The sequence below is a fragment of the Sorex fumeus genome, unplaced genomic scaffold (assembly GCF_029834395.1).
Source record: "Sorex fumeus unplaced genomic scaffold, SorFum_2.1 ptg000064l, whole genome shotgun sequence".
NCBI classification, from domain to species: domain Eukaryota; kingdom Metazoa; phylum Chordata; class Mammalia; order Eulipotyphla; family Soricidae; genus Sorex; species Sorex fumeus.
In genome coordinates, this window is record NW_026606121.1 from 6,231,322 (window position 1) to 6,249,915 (window position 18,594).

The 18,594-nt window shown below is 66.8% G+C and overlaps 3 protein-coding genes across 3 annotated transcripts; 1 reads left to right on the forward strand and 2 right to left on the reverse strand.

The window, feature by feature from the left end:
* Positions 1-2,611: 2,611 nt before the first annotated feature.
* MORN1 (MORN repeat containing 1) lies at positions 2,612-11,619 on the reverse strand. Its single transcript, XM_056128340.1, has 14 exons — positions 11,544-11,619; positions 11,180-11,251; positions 10,693-10,791; positions 10,359-10,469; positions 10,072-10,162; positions 9,780-9,867; positions 8,658-8,754; positions 8,267-8,377; positions 7,511-7,634; positions 7,278-7,411; positions 5,238-5,319; positions 4,723-5,019; positions 4,611-4,657; positions 2,612-2,790 (listed from the first exon to the last, which is right to left on the reverse strand). The coding sequence occupies exons 1-14, from the start codon at positions 11,617-11,619 to the stop codon at positions 2,612-2,614; spliced, it is 1,608 nt and encodes a 535-aa protein (XP_055984315.1).
* A 263-nt stretch (positions 11,620-11,882) lies between these two features.
* On the forward strand, positions 11,883-15,919 carry RER1 (retention in endoplasmic reticulum sorting receptor 1). The gene is made up of 7 exons (XM_056128456.1): positions 11,883-12,038; positions 12,698-12,785; positions 13,624-13,728; positions 14,199-14,298; positions 14,972-15,050; positions 15,404-15,539; positions 15,741-15,919. Exons 2-7 carry the CDS (start codon positions 12,705-12,707, stop codon positions 15,828-15,830), a joined length of 591 nt encoding a protein of 196 aa, XP_055984431.1. The 5' UTR covers positions 11,883-12,038; positions 12,698-12,704; the 3' UTR covers positions 15,831-15,919.
* A 2-nt stretch (positions 15,920-15,921) lies between these two features.
* Positions 15,922-18,459, reverse strand: PEX10 (peroxisomal biogenesis factor 10). Its single transcript, XM_056128453.1, has 6 exons — positions 18,308-18,459; positions 18,150-18,230; positions 17,679-18,073; positions 17,420-17,595; positions 17,199-17,334; positions 15,922-16,989 (listed from the first exon to the last, which is right to left on the reverse strand). Exons 1-6 carry the CDS (start codon positions 18,417-18,419, stop codon positions 16,921-16,923), a joined length of 969 nt encoding a protein of 322 aa, XP_055984428.1. The 5' UTR covers positions 18,420-18,459; the 3' UTR covers positions 15,922-16,920.
* Positions 18,460-18,594: the final 135 nt, after the last annotated feature.

The window sequence follows — 18,594 nt, forward strand, 5'->3', positions numbered from 1 at the left end:
GAGCTTGGCATATTTCTCTCACCGTGTGCCCTTGGGCCTGGCAGCCCACCCCGTGCCGTTGTACAATAAAGGACTTGGAGAGAACGAGCGGGCCGCGAGGGGCCAGCCCAGGTGGCGGTTGGTGGAAGTGGGTGAGTGAGCGTGTGCTCCAACTCCCAGAGCTGCCCTAGACTTCATCCCAGGGAAACCCAAATTGGAGAGTTCTGGGCATCCCGGATGTGGCGGAAGGACGGGTTGGGGGAGCTCTGGGCTCTGCCCAACCCTTTGGCCTCCACACAGTGCCCGTGGTTGGGAGGGCACTGGAAGGAAGCGGAAGCTCCCCCACCCCCTGTTCAGTGGCTGCTGGGTCAGTGCCGTAGCCCCTCCCACCACCTCTGGGGGCCCATAGCCTCCCTGGAATCCCTCCCGCCCTGCACACAGCCAGGTGAGGGCACGGGAAGGGCTTGGGCTGTGACCTGGGGCTGTGGCCATCTGTGCCCCAGTCCTGCCAGGCCTAGGGGCTGCATAGCCAGGACCCCCACTCTGGAGCAGGTGGCCCCGCTGCAGGGGGTGGGCCTGGCTTCTCAGGCGCCCGGGGTGCACAGGTGTCCAGCCAGCTGGACTCGGCCCCGGCTCCTTTCCTGCCGGCAGCCTGGCCCGGCCCCGTGGCTCTCCTGCTGCCACGGAGGCCTGTTCTGGAAAGTTCCAGAAAGGAAACAACCAGGGTCAGGCTTGGGGTGGGCCCCTCAGAGGACAGGAGACCCAGGCAGGGGAGAGGGTGGGTCCACGCGCTGCCCCTACCCAGAGGGGTGCAGAGCTTTCCTCCATGGCCCCGCTGGGCTGGCAGGCAGATAACGGGCAGGGGGCCCATCAGGCCCATGTCCATGGGCTTGTGGCCAAGACAATCCACAGCAGGCCGGATGTGGGCACAGGTGGGGTCAGGGCAAGGCCCAGGACTGCCCCTGGGGAGGCAGGGTCTGCGTGCACGTATGTTTAGTGCAGGTGTGTGGAATGGATATGCAGAGTGTCCATTGGGGCTGCATGTGTGGAGAACATGCATGTCAAGAGTACATGTGTTGGTGCACATGTATGCGAGGGAACATGCGTGTGTGAGGGCAGGCGCAGTAGGCAGCGGCAAGGGAGTCAGCCCTGCTCCCCTGAGCTCTGGAATCGCAGCTTCCGCGGATGTTTCTGCAGGGTCAGCCCTGTCCCCTCTGTCTTGACACTCCACTTGGGGTGTGGGGGGGAGGGGTCCAGGGGGAAGTTGCCCCACAGCCTCACAGCCCCAGTTAACCCTTCCCCACCCACCCTCACTGGGCATCGCTTTTTTTGGCCTGAGCTGAGGCCCTTATCCCAGGTGACCAGACCTCCCCAATGTTTAGAAGGGCTGCCCCACACTCTGAGAATGGCCCTCAGGATGGACCCATCACACCCCTAGAGAGCGCTCACGCCAGCTATACAGTCCCCTGGCCTGTCCCCACACACTGCAGGCTGACCCTCCTCACTGTCGGGGCACTGCCCCCCAAGCAGGATCTCCAGCTACCATGGGGGTATCACCTACATTACTGGAAAGGGTGGCTGGGGGCCACGGGCAGGGCCGGTCCCTCACAGTCCATTTCAGGAGGCCCTGGAGACACTCATGAGCACCCTTGTCCTGAGTCCCTGTCTTCAGGGAGGGGGGCCTGCTCTAAAGCCCCCACCGGGATCCAGGGGTATGTCAGCCTGGGGTGCTGCCGCCGTCGGGCTGGCCTCAGCCCCTCACACAAGATGGAGCCTAGAAGGGGCTGAGCCCAAGAGCAGCCCCTAGTCAGCCCGAGCCCAGGGATAGTTAGGGGCGGCATATTAGCCAGCCTGTGTGTCTGTCTGTGCCTCTGGGCCCCCAGGCTGCCTGCAGAGTTTGACCATGACAGTGGCTCTGCATTTCGCCCTGACATCACTGCTGGCAGAGTGCTCCAGGCCAGGAAAAAGAGGGGAAACTGAGGCTTGAACTGAGGAACTGGTTGGAGCTGCAGAGCCTGACCCCCAAGGCTGATGGCCCTGGGACCAGAGCAATTGGATGCCCTCCAGGACAGGTCCAGTGACCTTCCCAAGATCCCAGCAGATGTGCATCTCAGAGAAGGACTGAGTGTTGGCTCGTGCAGCCTGCGGTGCCCCCAGCACTCCTGGCCTTGTCTGAGAACTCACTCACAGAGTAGGAGAGCCTACTAGGAGCCAATTCCATCTCTCCCTCCCCCTCCACGGCCATGTGGGCCCAGAACCCCCGCCCAGCCCTTATGACACCTCCTGCTCACAGCCCCGGTGTGTGGCTCGGGTGGGCGGCGGGCCTGGACAATGAGCTACAAGCAGGGACTTTGTAAGGATGTCAGGACGCCGTTCATTTCACTCCTGCTCAAGGTGCCTGGTGCACCCTGGGGTGGGCACTGGCAAGCAAGCATAGCCCGGGCACACCCGGCCCCTGAGGCGGTGTGGGGAGGAGGTGGGTGGCAGCTGGGTCCGGGACAGGGGACCAGAGAGCCCAGGTGGGGCCATGGGGCGGGGCCCAGCGGTGGAGCTTTGGGGTCCCTGGGGGCGGTGGGACAGTGGAGCCCCTGGGAGGACCGTGGACCCTGTGATGAAGGGCACTGTGGGCCCCTCAGGCTGGACGGTCAAGCCCGTCCTCCTGAGAAGCACTCAGGAGCCTCTGAGGGGGCGTCTGGGGGGGACCCTGCTGCCCCTCTGGTGCAGAAACAAGGAGGTGCTGGAAGGCGGGGGGCAGCGTGTGGCCGAGGAACGGAGGGCTGGTCACATCCTCCACCTTGATGACGTACTCGCCTAGGGAGAAAGCTCTGGTCAGCCCTGTGGGACGGCTGCTCCCCCCAACACCAGGCCCACAAGCCCCACCCGGGCCAGGGCAGGACTGGGGGCGAACTGGGCTGTGGAAGGCTGAGCCCTAGGAGACACCCCCCACCCCGTGGCTGAACTTGGCCCAGCCTGGGGGGCGCTGGCGCCGGCACGGGGGGGGGGGGGGCGATGGCATGGGGGCTGGGGCCTCTGCGTGGGCACAGGGGTGGGGCTGGGGCTCTGCTGGTGGGGGCCAGGGACAGCGGGGTGAAGTAGGGCGAAGGGAAAAGCACTTTTCTCCTCAGTCACAAACTGTCTGCAGAGCCTGAAAGTTGGAGAGGCCGTAAAAAAGAAAATAAGAAATAACAAAAGTGCAGTTGCCACGGAAACCGCCTCCCGCCGCCGGCGGGCTGGCACGGGAGCCTGGAAAATGCTCCCGCGGCCCCGCGCTCCGCCAGGAATGTGGCCGCGGCCTCGAGGGCCAGGCGGCTCGGCTGGAGAGAACATTCCAGCGCGTCTGCAAAACAGGCCTCGGCCCGAGGGCCGCGTGCGCGGGGCGCGGGCACATTCCTGCCGCCACCGGCCCCGTGTCCACCCGCCTCGGCCACCATGGCACTCAGGAACGCCCCCTGGTGCCTGGGAAGGCTGGGAGAGAGGCAGGGTGAGGGGATGCGAGCCCTCGGCCTCCAGGGGTCCAGTTCCTCCCCCCCACCCCCCGCCACCCGGTACCGGTGCCTGCTCATCCCGCTCTGGGGGCCAGGCCGTTGGGCCCCACCAAGCCTCATCAGGCACTGGGGACAAAGGAGGTGCCCCCGCCCTGGGTCCAACCCCCTACCTGGGAGCACTGCTGGTCCAGCTGAGGTGCCCACGTCCAGCCTGGGGAGGAAGGGGCGTGGTGGGGACCCTCGCACCACCTCTAGGGGCCAAGCTTCTGGTGGCCGGGCGTAAGAGCCTTAGCACTGGAGTCCCTCCAGCCAGCAGGGAGGAGGGGTCCGGAGTGCCCCGTGCAGGGGGTGGGGCCCCAGTTCTGTCCCATCGTCGATGCACATCTCCAGGCTCCTCTCAGGTGCTGGCCAGAGGCTCAAGCAACCCTGGGCATGGCCTGAGGGGTCTGTCCAGTCCCCTGGGGGACACCCCAGGACACAGGGCGCCCGAGGCAGCTACGCCCCTTCCCTGGACTGGGCACACAGGTGCCTCGGAACCGCCTGCCACTGAGGGACAGTGAGGACATCACGGGAGCTCGGGCCTGGCCCTCCCTTGCTGCCTTAGATGTCCTGAGCCTCGACCTCTCAGTGTCCACTACCCAGATGTCCAGGCATGCCTTGGCTCCAGAGTGGGCTCTGCCAGGCCAGCGATAGCCTGCAGGGAAGGGTGTCCGCGCGGGTCAGCTCGGGCGGGAGGGAAGTGGCAGGGGTGACAGAAGAAGTTTCCAGCTCAGCAGAGCAGGGGTCCCGCCCCCACCCTCCTCAGTGTCCCTCGGAAGGGGGCCGGGTCCCGAGGGCGCCTCAATGTCTAGGGAGGATCCTGAGCCCGGCCTGTGCGGGAGCGGGCCAAGGCGCCGAGCACTGAGCTGCCGGTTCTGATTCACAAGCCCGGCTGGGCCGTGGGGGCGGGCGCCCTGGAAACGCTGTGGGGGGGGGGGGGGCGCAGCCTCCAGTGTTCCCGCGCCCACAGCCTGACGTCACCCGCAGCTGTGCCGCCACGCCCGCCCCCTCCCGCACGGCCCTGCTCCTGGGGGTCTCCCCCACCCTGTGGGGAGCGGCAGGGGGGTCCACCCAGCCCCAGATGCCGGAGACGGACCCCTGTCCTACCAGGTGCATCCCGGGGCTGTGCTCGGGGGGTCCTGTCCTGCCACCTTCTGGAAGAGAGGGGCGCTGAGAGGCGGTCCCAGGGCCGCCCCCCAGCCCGAGGTCTCCTGCCTACCTCAGGGGGGCTGTGGAAGAACGGCACAGGGTGGTGCCCGGCTGGGGGGGGGCCCAGGCGGAGGTGGTTGAATTGGGCACAGCCGTGCCGTGCCCGCTGGCAGTGCCGTGTTTCTGCTGGTGGGGGGCACAAGGGGGTTTCCAGAGAATGAGCACGAAGGCCCCGTGGCTCCCAGGCAAGGCTGGTGGGCCTCCTGCTCGGGCCCTGGAGCCCAGGTCGTGGCCCCCAGGAGGCTCCCAGCTGAGGCTGAGGTAACTGAGGTCCCACCACCCTGCCTTGTCCCTCACAGGGGTCCAGCTGTGTCAGGAGATGGTGACCAGGCCATTGAGGTTCTCCAGGGCATGCCCACACCCAGGGCCCGTGTCCTCCCCACTGGCTGAGCCCTGCCCCACGGGCTTGCTCCTGCAGTGTCCTCACACCAGATCCTGGAGGTCCAAAGGCAGTGCCACTGTCCCCACATGTCCCTGGAGCACCGTCAGTTCATCCGCACCCCCACCCCGTGGGCTCTGGGGCACCTGGAGTTCCAGCCAGGCTCCTGCAGCAGGCGCCAGCCCTCAGTGTCCCCAGCTGCCCAAGGCCTCTTCTGCCTGATGTCACCTGCATAGGACGAGCAGGGACAGGGCAAAAGCCCATCCCAGCCCCACGGGAGGTGCGATTCGAGGGGACGGCCGCTGCATGAGAGCCTCAGAGGTGACCGCCAGCAGCCGCAGAGTCGGTTCTTGTGCAGGGAGATGTGGCAGGCGGAAGACATGCATGCACACAGCGCACGTGCAACATACGTGCACGCAGCCCACAGCACATGCAAACACACCTGCACAAAGCAACACGACACGATGTGCACACACATGCACACACGCGTGAGCAGCAGCCCAGGAGCCAGGTCAAGCGTTGGCTGAGCTCTCGCAGCTGCGTGCTGCGTCCAGACCCCCTGACCCTGCGCAACGCTGCTGCGCCGCCTGTGGGGGGCGCCATTCCCGGTTCCCAGCCGGGACAAAGAGCCCCAGCACGCGCGGCTCCCACTGGCTCCTTCCTGCCTGGGTCCACAGCACGGGGCGGGGCGCTGGCAGGGCGCCAGGAGCAGCACTAAATTGGGGTTCCTGACGCCCCCGCCCCTCCCGCAGCAGCTGCCTGCGCCTGCTTGGCTGAGCAGGGCCAGGGAGGGCTCCTGCTGGTGCGCGCCCGAAGGCAGCCGGGGGTCCCTCTGCCCTGTCTCCTGGGCCCCCGCTGGGCCTGGCCGGGCTCTGGGCCAGCGCATGCAGCTGTCCGGGCGGGCCAGCAACCCACGCTCGCCATCCGCCTGTGGGGTGCATACATCTGCCCAGCACAGGCCCTGCCGCTCCCCTTGGACAGGGCCCCTCCGCTGGGCCCTGGAACCTGTCCCCAGTGGGACACAGAGACTCGCCGAGACTCCACAGAGCCCAGGAGGATAGGCCTGGGTGAAGGCCCATGGCAGGACCCACCACCCGGCTCCCGGCCCCTCCCGCTGCCCTGCGGCTGGGCCAATACGCAGGACACGGTCAGCCTTCCCACAGGGCCTGGCCCCGAGGGAAGCCCCATGCAGCCGGGCCTGGAGAACGGGCTGGGCAGAGGCAGCCGAGCACAGCGTGGCTGCAGGAGGCCCGGATCGAGCGCCTGCTGCCCACTGAGCGCCAGGCCTGGGGCTAGAGTGGCCAGACTTCGCGGAGAGCACTTGCCTGGGCCCCGCGCGGGGTCCCTGAGCTCCACCAGTGGCAATCTCCGGCACCGCAGAGGTGACCCCCAAAACCAACCAAAAGACCCCTAAAACTCCCATACCTGCCCCACTGCAACCAGCCAGAGAGGGTCAGCTCAGGAACCTTCCCCCAAACCCCCACCCTGGAACCTTCTGGAAATTTCCCACACTTGACTGGCAAGATGAGGAGGCATCAGGGAGGGGCGAGTGGCCCTGGCCGCAGACTCCAGCTGGCGCCCCGGGAGTGGGGGCGTCCTCCCAGGCAGTCCCAGGTGGCCTGTCAGGCACCCAGACCCACAGATTACTGGGTGGTGGGTGCCCGAAACTGGGACACACCCCAGGTCCGGAGGCAAAGGACAACGCTGTTTGGGGCCCTCTGGGGTCACCACTGGCCAGCAGCGGCCCTGGGGGTCTGGATGAGCATGTCTGGGGGGCCTCCGTCTGGCAGGGCTGGCGCCCTTACCACCTTCCTGGCAGGGGCTACCGGGCCTTAGGCGTCCCGCCCAGCACACTCTTGGTCAGCTCACGGAACCAGCATCGGCACCATGGCCCACAGGAAGGCACGAACCACCTGGGAGCCCCCAGCCACTGACAAGACCATGAGCACCAGGAACAGTGATGGCCCACCCGTCACCCACTCGGAGCAGCACACAGAGGGTGCTACTCACCAGGCCTCCCTGCCCTCCCTAAAGGGACCAGAGGGGTGCACAGAGGTCTCTGGCTTGGCCGGTCCAAGAAACCAGGCTACGGACTCTCGTCAGGTGTCACCTCATTCCCTCGCCGCCAGGGCGTGGGGCTCCTGGACAGGGCATCTGCCCCCACCACTGCCCCATCCTCTACTCACCCAGCAGGGGGCAGGGGGTGCTCCCCTGGCGGCTGCCCAAGGCCAGTGCTGGGGGCAGGTCCTCCTGGTCAGTGCTGGGCTCTGGGTCCCCAGCGGCTGGGCTCCCCAGAGGGTAGGGGATGCACTGGAACCCGCTGTGGGGAGGGGCTGCTGGGGGCACAGGGAGCCGACCCAGAGGGGGGCCACGGGGCGAGGCAGGGCAGGGCCACGGGAGGAGCTTGCACTGCACTCACAAGGGGGTCTGGATGAGCGTGTCCAGGGGGTCTCCGTGCACTCTGAAGAAGCTGACCGTGGAGTAGGCCGGGAGCTGCACGTACCTGACGCCGGCCGAGACCCTCAGAAGCCGCCCATCCTCACCTGCGGCAGAGCAGGGCCTCAGGGCCGCCCCCCTTCCTGGGCACCCACTGGGGGCAGGACATAGTGCCCCCAACCAGGGCAGGCGGAGGGCACAGGCAGCCCTGGACCCTGGAGGTCGGGTGGGTTGTTTCCACATTCCAGTCTACGGCCACACCAGGGCCCTTGGGGATCACAGACCATGGGGGCGGGGGGATCCCCTGGGGCAGGTGGGGGCAAGGCCAGCAACCTGCCCGCTGTACAGTCGCTCAGGGACCTCTTGCAGCTGCCCGCATGGAGCAAGGGAGGCCACTGTGGCCAGAGCAGGCTCAGCAAGTGTGCTCACACCAGCACAAGGCTCCTCCATGGGCTCATGCACAATGCTCATCCATGGGCTCACATGTTGTAGTGCTCATCCCCACATGTGTTTACTCACTCATGCTCAAGCATGCTCACACATATCCACATCCCGCCCAGGTGCCTCTATGACAGTGCTCACACACAAAGGCACATGCATGTACACGAACACTCCCATGTGGATAGCATGCAGGCACACAGGCACACATGCATGTATACAGACACTCCGTGGCGGCCTCAGTTGGTGGGTCCCCACAGGGTCTCGCCTGCACCCTCTGAGCCCCGTGGGCCCTGCTCACCCCCAGCGGTGTCCCCGCTGTTCTGCTGCAACTGGACTTGCAGCGAGAAGGTGGCATCCGGGCGCAGGGTCAGCAGCCTGGGGCCCAGCACCACCATCCTGACGGCTTGTTCTGTGGGAAGAAAGTGTCTCTGGGGGTCATGGCCCCCATAGTGGGTCACGGGGACAGGGAGCACGCAGCCTGGAGCATGGGGAACCTCTGGCCCTGACTCCGGGGCAGGGAGCCGAGCACTGAATCTGAGGGTGAGCAGCGCCCCACCCTGCTTGGGACTTCACAGCTGCCTGCCCCGTCCGGCTCTTCCTCCCTCCTGAATCCCGAGTGGGCAGCTCCACCCCCATCTCTAACAGGGCGGGGGCAGGACAGGGGCGTCTGCAGGCAGGTTCTCACTTACCCACCGGGTGCCCGTTGACCCACTGGCCATGGTAGGTGAGCCCTGAGCAATGGGCCAGGCTGCCCAGGCCACTGAGGACTCCGCAGTACCACTGGCCCTGCGAGACGAGGGGTGTCAGTCTGGGGGCCCGACCCGCTGCCCACACTCTGCTGTGCCCAGTTCTCTGGGGAGGTGGTGGCTGTGGCCCTCTAGGGTGCCAGGCACCCCCACTCTGCTGTCTGGCTTGGCGGGGACAGTGGTGTGGGAAGGTCCCTGCGCCCGGGCCGGCTGTGCCCAGCTCAGGGTCCAGGACAGGGTGGCCCCTGGGCACTCAAGAGCCCGGAGACAGACCTTGGCCTGGAACCAAGTGTGCGGGGACGGGGGACAGCTCCCAGCCGCGGTCGCGGCTGGGAGCAGAGCGCAGGCCACAGTGACCCCCACTTCGGGGCGCAAAACCCTGAGAGCCAGTAGCTGTGGGCACAGGATTTGAGGGTGGCCAGACCAGCACGCTGGTCACCAGGGAACCAGAGACGTGGGGAGGCGGCAGCCAGGCCCCGCCCACCACAGAGTGACCCCGCCCACAACCCATCTCTCACAAGGCGGCCCCGCCCACAGCCCCGCCCCGGGGGCGGTGCCGACATCCCACGAGCCGCGGGGCTGCGCTGCCCCCTGGTGGCGGTCGAGGGCACCAACGCGGGGCCCAGACTGCTGCTGCTGGGGCCCGGGGACCGCGGCTGGTCTGGGACCCGGGAAGTTTAGGGTCCCTGAGCAAAGCCTGGCGGCCCCGTGAGCCCTAGTCGTGCGCGGAGGAACCCGCAGCCTCTTTGGGGCTGGCCCTGGAGCCCTGACGCAGGACACAGCTGCCCAGTGGCTACAGTCCCCCAGAAAGAGCTGGCCTGCAGTCCTGGGAAGTGACGAGGGACAGAGCCAGCTCAGTTCCTAAGGACCCGGTTCTGCCCAGCGTCCCCGCGGGATACGACTCTGGCCGCCCCCACCCCCTCACACACACAGAACGCATAGCTGGGGGAGGGGGATGCCCCCAGTCAGGCGTGTTGGGGACCCGAGAAGCTGCTGCTGTCAGAGCGGGGTGCAGGGCTCAGCAGGGCCTGAAGCCAGGGTTCGTCCCTGCGAGGTCCCCAGTACCTGATAGACGGAGCCGTCGGCACAGCGGAGCATCCCGTGGCCCTGCTGCTGGTCCCTGACCCAGTCTCCTTCGTAGCTGTCACCATTCCTGCGGGACCCGAGCTGCTGGGGCCAGCCCATTGCCCTCCTGCCCACAAGCACCCCAGGGAGAAGGGGGGCTGTCGAGGGTGCCCCCAACCTTGGAGAGCAGATTCAGGCCCCTCCTCCTGAGAAACACTAAGGCTCCCCCACTGGGGCAGAGTCTCCCCATGAGGCCCACAGACGCAGTGGTGAACGGGAGGGTCTCACTCACTGGAAGGCCATGTGCCCCCGGCCATGCCGTCTGTTCTCATGGAAGGACCCGCGGTACAGCTGTCCCAGCGAGTCCTGCAGGAGGCCCAGTCCTGGAGGGCCGGGGTCCGGTCACAACTGTGCCCCAACCCCCTGCTATGGGGCACCCCTGTGTTGAAGCCAAGCATGGGTGGGCTGGACCGGCGGGTGGGAGCCCGCAGGGCACCCTCTCGGTCCTGTGCTGGGAAATGGGACCCCGACAGCTGACAGGGGACTCCCAGGCTTGGAATGCGGTGTGAGCCCCCTTACCTTCGCGCATGCCGTGGCGGAACTCCCCTTCATACCATCCGCCCGCTCTGTAGGTGATGCTGCCGCGCCCATGAGGCTCCCCCAGCACAAAGTGGCCCGAGTAAGTGTTCCCTGGGAACAGGCCATGCAGGCCTGAGTCCCGAGAGCTGACCAGCAGCTGGTCTGGGGTTCTGGGGACAGCCCTGGGCAGCAGGTGGGGTCACGGAGCCTGCTGTCCTGGAAAGAAGGTGCTGGTGGAAGGGCCCAGAGGACTATGTCCAGGAAAGACCGGCTGGGCTGAGTGCCCCTGCCCGCAGCAGTGGTGGCGAGGAGCACAGAGGTCCCCCCAGCTAACCTGAGGCGGCCCAGTGCCGGCGGCCTTCTCCCGAGATCTCTCCCGCTTCAAAGTCGCCTTCGTAGTAACTCCCGTCTTTGAACAGCAGCTTCCCGCGGCCTGTCACAAGAGTCCAGGCATGGGCGACCGGGTAGCAGGGGCTGCCGCTCGGCTATGCCTCAGCAATCCTGGGACACCATGATGACAACAATGTCTCCCCGATTGCCTGCTGCGTCTCGGTGCCGCTGTCTCGGCCGCAGACCAGCACTGGGACCATTCCCAGCCCCAGACAGCTCTGGGGACACCCCAGTGCGCGCCCCGCCCGTTGGGCCCGGGAGGGCGTGGGGAGGATTGGCCCCACCTCCGGGCTCGGGCAGCGGGTCTGACCGCCGGGCACAGGACACGGCGCGGGGTCTCCTGGGCCTGCGTTGTCCGTGGGGAAATACCAACTCGGTCTCACCGAGACGGGTCAAGCTGGGCCCCCTCCAGCCCCCAGGATCATGTTTACCGTGTTTCTTTCCACCTTTCCATTCTCCCTCGTATCGGAAGAAAGAGTTCGGGTACACGTAGACGCCGTAGCCTGCAGATTGAGGCGGGTGGTGTGGCACCCGGGGCGGGGTCTGGGGCGGGGGCCGAGGCTGAGGGGGCACCACGGGCCCGAGAGAGGCGACCCCTGTAGCCGGCCGCCGCCCTGAGACCCGCCGGCGCAGAGCCGCGTTCCGGGGAGGGGGTGGGCGTCCGGAGGGGCGGGCCCCCGACTCGGGAACAGCGCCTGCTAACCGGGAGCCGCCTCCACCCTGACCGCATGGCGGGACCCCGATAAGCCTCCTGCAGCGCCGGGTCGCAGCCCCCGCGGCCGGCCGAGCCGTTACCGTCCCGCGGCGGCCGGTCCTGCGGCTCCGGGCGCTGCCGCTTGGAGCTCGGGTCTCCGGAGCTGGCGGCGGCCATCTTGCCGCTAGCGGTTCCCTTAGCAACCCCAAGCCCCTCGACTATTGGCTCTCCGTCTCCAAGGGGCGTGGCTTCGTCATCCAATGGGTGATCGCAATCTCCGGAGCGGAACCGTCCGGGCGCGGAGCCAGGAGGAGCAATGCGCTTGCGCGGGGGGCGCACTTCCGCCGTGACGCTCTTCCGCCGACCGTCCCGTTCCCCCCCCCCCAACGGCCTAGGCGCCAGCGCCGGAAGCGGAAATGGTTGGAAGCCTGCGCCCTGCCCCGCCGGCCATCTTGGGCGCCCGGAGGCGGCGCCGCGCAGGACTGAGCGGAAGTGCCGTGTGCAGCTTCGCGACGAGCCGAGCCCGGCGCGGCCGCCTGTCCGCGTCCTGCTGCCCGCGGCCTCGAGCCCGCGCTGGGCCGCAGCGGAGCCGCCAGGTGCGGGCGGGGCGGGGCAGGGCGGCCTACGGCGGAGGCCCCGGGCCCAGCTCGGAGCCGCGGGGCCGACCGGGCCCAGCTCGGAACCGCGGGGCCGACCGAGCCCAGCTCGGAACCGCGGGGCCGACCGGGCCCAGCTCGGAGCCGCGGGGCCGACCGGACCCAGCTCGGAACCGCGGGCTGACCGGGCCGTGGTCGGAACCGCGAGGCTGACGGGGCTCAGCTCGGAGCCGCGGGGCTGACCGGGCCGGGGTCGGAACCGCGGGGCTGACCGGGCCGAGGCCGGAACCGCGGGGCCCACCGGGCCGAGCCGGTTCCGGTAGAGGAGACCCGGAGGGGCCTTGCCCGGCCGTCCCGGGTGCGATGTGCGGGGGTCCGCCCCTGTCGTGCCGGTCAGATGTCCGGGTGCGGCCCGGCCGTGCCACTCCCCCGGCGCAAAGGGCACCAGTGCCCGCCGGCCCGGACGGCGCTGCCCGGAGTTCGGGGCCGGCCCGTGACGTGGCCGGGCAGCTCCGAGGATGCTGCGCCCCGAGCAGGTCCCCGGTGCCCGGCCATCTGCCTCCGCACGGGTGCCTGGGGGCGCCGATTTGGTCCCCGGGGCAGGGGGGTGGCCAGTCTGACCGTCCCGCTGGCCTGAGCTCTCGCGCTCGTCTTTGCAGGTGCAGAATGTCGGAGGGAGACAGTGTTGGCGACTCGGTGCACGGGAAGCCCTCGGTGGTGTACAGGTTCTTCACGCGGCTCGGACAGGTCAGCGCCTGTATGGGGGTGTGGTCCTTCCTGGTGCTTTTGCACTGCACCTGGCCTCTGGGAAGAGGCAGAAGACCCTGTACTCGCAGTTGGGGGGCGGGGGTGGACGCGTGTCTGGCCCCACGCAAGGGCTGTGCTGAGTCTGGCGGCCTGCAGGGCCTGGACACAAGCCAGCACTGGGTTCTGGCCTCACTGAGCAGCAGCTGCTTCTGGTTTGTTCAGAAATAAAAGTGTTGAATTTTCTGATTGCAAAAGAAGCGTCTGCATGGAAACCTCGTGTGCTCTGCATGCAGGAGGCCTGGGCCTGCGCCACAGGTCCGAGTGTTTGTAGAGCACGCGTAACTCCAGAAGTTGTGACACTTGTGTGTGTGCACACCGGGGAGGGTTTGGGCCACACTAGTGCTTAGGGCCACCTGGGGGATTGGTCGCTAGCTGGAAGTTCTGTGATTTCTGTGCTTGCTCTGTAGCTCCTTAGGGATGCTTGGGGTTTTCTTGGTTAAACAGCGAATAACTTCCCGCCAGAAGTATGGGCGGCTGCTCATCTGCTTGTCCCTTAGCTGAGTGTGGGCAGCTTCTGGCTCCAGCCTGCCGTTACGCAGAGCCCTGCGCTCCTTGGTGGTCGTGTCTGCATGGCCCTGTTGTGCTCGCTGGGTGGTGCTGCCCAGGGGCTGGGCTGCACTCGCTCGCCTCACACTCAAGACGCTTGCATTCACACGTTCTCACACTTAACGTAGCTCCCACGCAGTTACACAGACGTTCTCGTACTCAAGACTCACTTCACTTGTACACCGGCATGCAACACACTACACACGCTCACGATCTTTCTCTCTCCCTCTAGGTCTATCAGTCCTGGCTGGACAAGTCGACGCCTTACACAGCCGTGCGATGGGTGGTCACACTGGGCCTCAGCTTCGTGTACATGATCCGAGTCTACCTGCTGCAGGTGGGCATGGGGCATGGCTGTTGGGAGCTGACGGCAGAGCCCGCCTTGGTCGGCCAGTGCCCTTCCGTCGCCGCCCACCCCGCAGCTCACTATCGCTCACAGCTGGGCCCGGCTTCTGCCCAGGCTCGGCTTGGAGTTTCTAACCCTATTCTTGGGTTCCGGATTTTCCAGTTCTGGATTTCTCCTGGGCAAAGGTCCCCAGCTGTCCTGGCAAGCTTCTCGATGGGAGAGTGCCTTCTGGCGGGGGCCCAGCTAGTGTCCTGCAGGCCAGCTCTGGGACCCTGGCCTGAGGACTGGGCAGGGGCTGGGCCTGGCCTGTCCGGTTCTGCCCTCCCACAGCCCCTTGACCAGCAGCTGGGTGCTCGGGAGGCCCAGTGTAGGCCCTTTGAGCCCTGCACGGGCGGGTGCTGCTTTGGCATTGGCCCAGGCAGGCGGGAGCCAGGCGATGACTGGCGGCCTTTGTCTCGCAGGGCTGGTACATCGTCACCTACGCTCTGGGCATTTACCACCTCAACCTCTTCATTGCATTCCTGTCCCCCAAGGTGGACCCGTCCTTGATGGAGGACTCAGGTAAGGAGAGGCTGGGGGTGGGGGGGTATCCGGGGCAGTGGGCTCTCTTGTGGTCTCCCCTGCAGTCGTGTTTCTGCAAAGAATTGAGAAGCAAGCGTGGGGTGGCGTCAGCCCTTTTTCTTTTGTTTTTGGGTCACACCTGGCCATGCACAGGGGTTCCTTCTAGCGGTGCTCAGGGGACCACATGGGGTGCTGGGAATTGAACCCTGGTTGGCCGCGTGCAAGGCAAATCCCCTACCTCCTGTGCTGTCACTCCAGGCCTGGTGTCAGCCCTTTAATGGCCATGTGTACTGGGCCCCATTTGGGGAGGGGACTGGGCTGGTGTCCTGGGAAAGGGGATGGGGCAGCAGGAGGCCCAGGGTCCTGTGCTGCTGCCCATAGCCGCTGCCTGGGACCCGGAGGCCACTTGGCGTTTCCGGGCTCTGCCACCCGCGGGGCAGACATGAGGAGTTCTGGGCTCTTCCTAGGACTGGGGTTGGGTGGGAGCAAGCGGGCGCAAACCCACAGGCGGCTACTGGCCCGGTGCAGAACGTTGTCTGAGTTTTCAGTGCAATTCTTGAGGGCATAGAAACTTCGTAAGGAGACCGCTAAGGGGGCTGAAGGCAGCGTGGGACCCCTGGGCAGGACTCGGGGAGCGCCAGGCCCCGGCAGACTGTGCTGTGCCCAATTCCAGACGAAGGCCCGTCCCTTCCCACCCGGCAGAACGAGGAGTTCCGGCCCTTCATCCGGAGGCTCCCGGAGTTTAAGTTCTGGTGAGCAGCTGTGGATGGGGGGGGGGGGGGGGGGCACAAGGCTTGGGGGTGGCTGGTCCTGAGCCTGAGGCTGTGGCAGGAACTCAGTAGGCCGGGGGAAGTCTCCCCCCCCCCTTGCTTGCTTTTCACCCTGACCCCACCTTGCTGTGCTGGGCTGTCTTGGCTGCTCAAAGTGGCACCTGGGAGGTTGTGGGGGGGCCGTCTGTTGCTCCATGCAGGGTGGGCAGGGCTGAGGCAAGCACCTCAGCCCGGTGCCCGCTCTGGCTGGTGCATGCTGCCTTAGGGGCCGCTTTTGGGGTGGTGGGGGCTCCCCAGGTACCGGGCTGCAGGTGGCTGACTGCGCCTCCCCGCAGGCACGCGGCGACCAAGGGCATCCTGGTGGCCATGGCCTGCACCTTCTTCGAGGCCTTCAATGTGCCGGTGTTCTGGCCCATCCTGGTGATGTACTTCATCATGCTTTTCTGCATCACCATGAAGAGACAGATCAAGGTAGAGCATGGGGGGTGGGGGCAGAGCTGCTGGGACAGGTGCCCACCTGGCCCATCCTGGTCACACCCACTGGGTGCTGGACAAAGCTTGAGCAGCAGCAGGGGTGCCGCCTACCCAGCCCTCCCCAGAGCATGGAGACACCTGTGGGGGGAGAGGCGGGCACTCGGTAGGGAGTAAAGTGACGTCTGTGTCTGTCTCTAGCACATGATCAAGTACCGGTACATCCCGTTCACGCACGGCAAGAGGACGTACAGGGGCAAGGAGGACGCGGGCAAGGCGTTCGCCAGCTAGACGAGGCACTGGGGCCCTGGACACCGCCTTTCTCTCCACTAAAGTAGTTGATTAGGAGGGAGTCGGATTTTCTCTTTAAGAAGGAGCTTCGATTAGGAATCACATTTATTCTCAGTGACGCTCAGGCTCGGCAGGCGGGGTGGGAAGGTGGGGGCTGGGGAAGGCAGTGAGCCCATGGGAAAGTCGGGCAGTGCCCACCCAGCCACCGGCCGCCTGCTGGAGGACCCTGCTGGAAGGCGTGCCCATGATGCGGACAGCCACTGTTGTAAGGACTCAAACTCTCCACCACCACAATTGCTGAGGGCCTGGGATTATAAATACATATTATATTTTAATTGTCTGACGTGGTTCGACACGTTTCTTTGACCCATGTGGAGTTTGCTTTTGAGCAGTTTGCTCCCGTTTCATGTACCAGCTTTCCACAGGACACAGACTGGTCTTGGCTCCCAGGGGATGTGACACTGCACTGGCCTGCATGCCAACTTTTTGATAAAATGAAATTCTTTCCAGCACTTAGTAACTTTTCAATTCCACCCCGATTAAAGAGTACCCCCATCTTGTGCGTCTTTCTCTGCATCACCAGTGCTCAGGGCAGGGCCCAGCAGGATATTCCCAATGTGCTGCCGGAGGTCAGCTGTGGTGATGCTGAGGCCACAGTGTACAGGTGCAGGCTGCGGGGCACTCAGCATACACAGATGGGGCAGGACCACCCCCCCCCCCACACACACACACTGCTCCATCAAGATTCCTGTTTCCACTAGGCCAGGCAGAGTTGTTCAGACTAAGGGGCTCTGGGGGTTGTACTCGGGCCCCAGTATCCCAGCGATACCACGACAAAGTGCATAGGTGGTTTAAGGAGGCCCAGGTTAATTTCCAGGTACTCCACAGCCCCCAAACCAAGCCTTATCATCTACAAGTCCCTGAAACTAAAGGGGCTCGGTGCGTGCGGACCAGAGGGGTGTGAGAGGCAACCCCTTTATTTCCCGCACCCCTGACTGAGGTGGGCGAGGTCATAAGCCAACTTGTCAGGCGGCAGGAAATCAGGAAGAAGCAAGTGTCCAGCCGGGTGGGCTTAGCCCCTAGGTGGCCCTTAGCGGTAGTGCCGTAGGTACACGAGCTTCTGGGGTGTGAACTTCTCCCGGCATAGGGGGCACTCCGCCTGGAGGAGGGAAAGAAGAGGGGCTCTGGAGTCACCAGGGACCTTGGGCCCCACCCTAAAGCCAGCCGGCTTCCTCTCCCCTGCACCCCACAAAGGTGGCTATGGACCTGGGAACTGCCAGGGAGTACAGGGCCTGAGGGAGTGGCTGAGGGAGCAGGCGCTGTCCCAGCCTGGGAGAGAGGCTGGGAGGCAGGTTCCGCGAGGCCCACCTTGGTGTCACACCACTGCGTGACGCACTCCCAGCAGAAGAGGTGGCCGCAGGGCGTGGCGGTGGCGTGGCGCCGCTCCTCCAGGCAGAGGGTGCACACGGAGCCCCGGGCAGCCACTCTGTCCTCGGGGTGGCTCCTGCGGGGCCCGGTGCGTCAGCATCCACCGCAGAGCCAGGGCCCGGAGCAGGGCGCGCCCGCCGTCCCCGCCACCCCGCACGCACCTGCGCTGTGAGCCTCTCCGGGCCAGCGGCCACTCCCTGCGGGCGCGCTGTCGCTGCCGGAGCCCATAGAGCTGCAGCCCCAGGGCTAGCACCAGGTGCAGCAGCGACAGCAGCCCCAGCAGACGGTAGCTCGCGCGGGCCCTCGGGTCCTCGGTGAGCAGGTGGGGCATGCGGAGCTGCCAGGAACCGGGAGACAGTCACCGGCCCGCCGCACCCCACTTCCCGCCCCCTCCCAGGGGTCTGGTGCGGGGGCACTCACGTAGGTCACTCCCGTGAGCCTCTTGGCCAGGTGGTAGAAGGCGCCTTGCAGGTAGAAGCAGGCCACGTGTAGGCGCTGCAGCCCGTCCAGGCCGCGCCGCAGCCCCGCCAGGGCCTGCAGGAGCAGTCTCCGGCGCGGCTCGGCCAGGCCGGCCGTGCAGCGCTGCAGCCAGCGAGCCCCCCGGCCGCGCCCGCCGGGCCCGGGGCCGCCCAGGGAGGCGCGGCGCGCGTCAGGCTGCAGCGCCCGTTCCAGCTGCTGCAGCGCCCGGCCCAGCAGGTAGGGCAGGACGCAGTGCAGCGCCACCAGCAGCCCGCGGCGCAGCGGCGACGGCACGCGGCGTCGCGATGGGTCCACCTGGACGATGCCCACGTACTCCTCCCCGAGCGTCTGGTAGCCTACGGGAGCGCGGACGGCTGGAGGGGGTGCCCGCGCCCCCCGTCCCCCGCCCGCCCGCTGCCGCCCCCAGCCCACCTGCGAGCGTGGTGAGGCCGAAGTAGGCCACGTCGGCGAGCAGCTCCAGCTCCCTTCGCCATTCCAGCCACCTCCTGGCCCCTACGAGGACACGGATCGGTGGGCGGTGCCGCCCGGGCCGGCCGCGGGGCTGCGCGCGGGCCGGAGCGCGCACCCACCCGCCAGGCCGTGCACGGCGCCGCCGGCCGCGCTGCGCAGCCCGCCGCGGTAGTGGTCGTCCTTCTGCGCCGCGCGGACCACCTCCGCGGGCCCGGCGGCGGCCAGCGCCATAGCCGCGCGCTGCCGGCGGCCACTGATGACGCTGCCGCGCCTGCCGCGCAGATTATGCGTCACTGCACGGGGCGGGGCCCCGTGGGCGGAACCCGGGTGTAATGGGCAGGGTCTGTGCTGAGGGCGGGGCTGAGGGCGGGGCCCTTGTGTTGTCTTGTGTCCTTGGTCCCTTCGT